The sequence below is a fragment of the Borostomias antarcticus genome, assembly GCF_949987555.1.
Source record: "Borostomias antarcticus genome assembly, chromosome: 11".
NCBI classification, from domain to species: Eukaryota; Metazoa; Chordata; class Actinopteri; order Stomiiformes; family Stomiidae; genus Borostomias; species Borostomias antarcticus.
Genome location: NC_140244.1, coordinates 27,547,457 through 27,550,095, shown reverse-complemented (window position 1 = coordinate 27,550,095; position 2,639 = coordinate 27,547,457). Strand labels below are relative to the sequence as shown.

The 2,639-nt window shown below is 50.5% G+C and overlaps 1 protein-coding gene across 1 annotated transcript in view; it reads right to left on the bottom strand.

Annotated features, from left to right (window-relative positions):
- Positions 1-2,363, bottom strand: part of LOC311315600 (PTB domain-containing engulfment adapter protein 1) — a 7,523-nt gene extending 5,160 nt beyond the window's left edge. The window contains exons 1-4 of the mRNA XM_084446278.1: positions 2,320-2,363; positions 1,463-1,534; positions 1,149-1,220; positions 378-476 (exon numbers count right to left, since the gene is read on the bottom strand). Of these exons, the coding sequence (XP_084302404.1) occupies positions 378-476; positions 1,149-1,220; positions 1,463-1,507 (216 nt within the window). The 5' untranslated portion in view covers positions 1,508-1,534; positions 2,320-2,363. The remainder of the gene's footprint in view (positions 1-377; positions 477-1,148; positions 1,221-1,462; positions 1,535-2,319) is intronic.
- Positions 2,364-2,639: the final 276 nt, after the last annotated feature.

Below are 2,639 nucleotides of genomic sequence, written 5' to 3'. Positions count from 1 at the left end.
CTCTCTCCTCTCTCCTCTCCTCTCTCTCTCCCTCTCCTCTCTCTCCCTCTCTCTCTCCTCCCCTTCTCTCTCTCTCTCCCTCTCTCTCTCTCTCTCCCCCTCTATCTCTCTCTCCCTCTCTCTCTCCTCTCCCCCCCTCTATCTCTCTCTCCCTCTCTCTCTCCCTCCCTCTCTCTCTCTCCCCCTCTATCTCTCTCTCCCCTCTCTCTCTCCCCCCCCTCTATCTCTCTCTCCCTCTCTCTCTCTCCCTCCCTCTCTCTCTCTCCCTCTCTCTCTCTCTCTCTCTCTCTCCCCCTCTCTCCCTCTCTCTCTCTCTCTCTCTCTCTCTCCCCCTCTCTCTCTCTCCCTCTCTCTCTCCCTCCCTCTCTCTCTCTCACCTTGGACTTGTGCTCTAATATGTCGATGCCGCTCACAGACAGAAACAGAGACACCTTGCTCTTCTTCTGCAACTTCTCTGAAGAGTCTCTGTCAGCCAGCTGAAGGAGAAGAAGAGAGTAGAGAGGAGGAGAGGAGAGGAGAGGAGAGGAGAGGAGAGGAGAGGAGAGGAGAGGAGAGGAGAGGAGAGGAGAGGAGAGGAGAGGAGAGGAGAGGAGAGGAGAGAGGAGCAGGGAGGTGAGGAGTAGAGGAGAGAAGAGAGGAGCAGGGAGGTGAGGAGTAGAGGAGAGAAGAGAGGAGCAGGGAGGTGAGGAGGAGAGGAGAGTAGAGGAGTAGAGAGGAGCAGGGAGGTGAGGAGTAGAGGAGAGTAGAGAGGAGGAGAGAGGAGCAGGGAGGTGAGGAGTAGAGTAGAGAGGAGTAGAGAGGAGCAGGGAGGTGAGGAGTAGAGAGAGGAGAAGAGGAGAGAAGAAAGGAGAGGGGAGAAAAGAAGAGGGGAGGAGGGAGTAAGACATTCATGGCATCTGACTTTTTGAAAAATGACACAAACAGACCTTTTTAAAATACAGTAGTTATTAGGGTTAGGGTTAAGGTAGGTAGGTGTTAATTCCAGAGCAGACAGATGAGTGAATGGGTGTGTAATGTCTAGCAGGTCCAGTTCCGACACACTGAACAGGTCATGTGACATGATGCTGAACCGTTTGCTAAACCAACTCAAACATGAGCGTGACGAGAGGAGATGAGGAGAGAGGAGATGAGGAGAGAGGAGATCTGACCTTCAGGCTCTGAGCCGCCTCAGTCAGGACGCGCACACCATCTGGCCGGACCACCTCCACACGGCCCAGGAACTAACACACACACACACACACACTGCATGTTTGATTTTGCCGGACATGACATGACTTCTGTTCTGAACAACACCACAGGGTGGCAGTAGAGGCTCATGTAATTGGTCAGGTGTGTGTATAATAATACCATGAGTGAAAACTAGATACGTCTTGTGCGTCAGAAACACTTCTTCATCTGCATCATAGCGAGACAGTTGACCTGCCGTCATGTGACGGTTAAACCTCCTCTACCATTGGCTCACCTTCACAGCGAATGAGATCTCGTTGTCGTCGTCGATGTCACTCATCTTCACTCTGGTCAGGTGAAGCTGCTGCTGGAATCAGAGAACTGGTCCTGAACACACACACACTGGTCCTGAACACACACACACACACACACACACTGGTCCTGAACACACACACACTGGTCCTGAACACACACACACTGGTCCTGAACACACACACACACACCGGTCCTGAACACACACACACACACCGGTCCTGAACACACACACACTGGTCCTGAACACACACACACTGGTCCTGAACACACACACACACACTGGTCCTGAACACACACACACACACACACTGGTCCTGAACACACACACACTGGTCCTGAACACACACACACACATACTGCAGCGTACAGAACCATCCATGTTGTCAGGGTCGGGTCAGTACCAGGTCTCTAGGGTCAGTACCAGGTCTCTAGGGTCAGAACCAGGTCTCTAGGGTCAGTACCAGGTCTCTAGGGTCAGTACCAGGTCTCTAGGGTCAGTACCAGGTCTCTAGGGGACCGTGGGTTTCAGGGTCGGGTCAGTTAGTGGGATCTGATGAACATACGTTCCTGTCTGCTAATACGTTAACTTCACGCTCATCTAAAAACCAACCCTGGTCTCAGAATGACCCGTTTAAATAAAGGTTCAACAGCCGACGATTGTAGTTAGATCCTCTCCACCCGTTGCTTAAACATTACAATATTCAACACATCCTGTTTACTACTCATTTTATAAGCCATGGAGACCAAAAGAAAAACATTTTATCAAAGGAAAAAACATTTACATCAAAGATGGACAATAAAGGTATTTTTTATTTTATCAGAATATCTCAAACTTACCGAAATTACAATATATCCACCCTCCCGGCCTGTTGTCAGGTGTCTGGCTCCGTCGCTGGGGTAAAGTCTACTGCTGTTAATGAATAACCTGGAGGAAGCTCCTCCTTATTACTGCTCTGCTCACCTGTTCACCTGCACACACACCCAGAATGCACCAGGGCTGGCCGTTATCACCGCTCATTAACACAGCTCACTGATGGACCAGGGTTGGCTGTGATCATCTCAGCTCACTGATTGGCTGTGATCATCTCAGCTCACTGATTGGCTGTTATAACATTTCATTAACAACCCTGAACCACAGAACACTTTCCACTACGGCC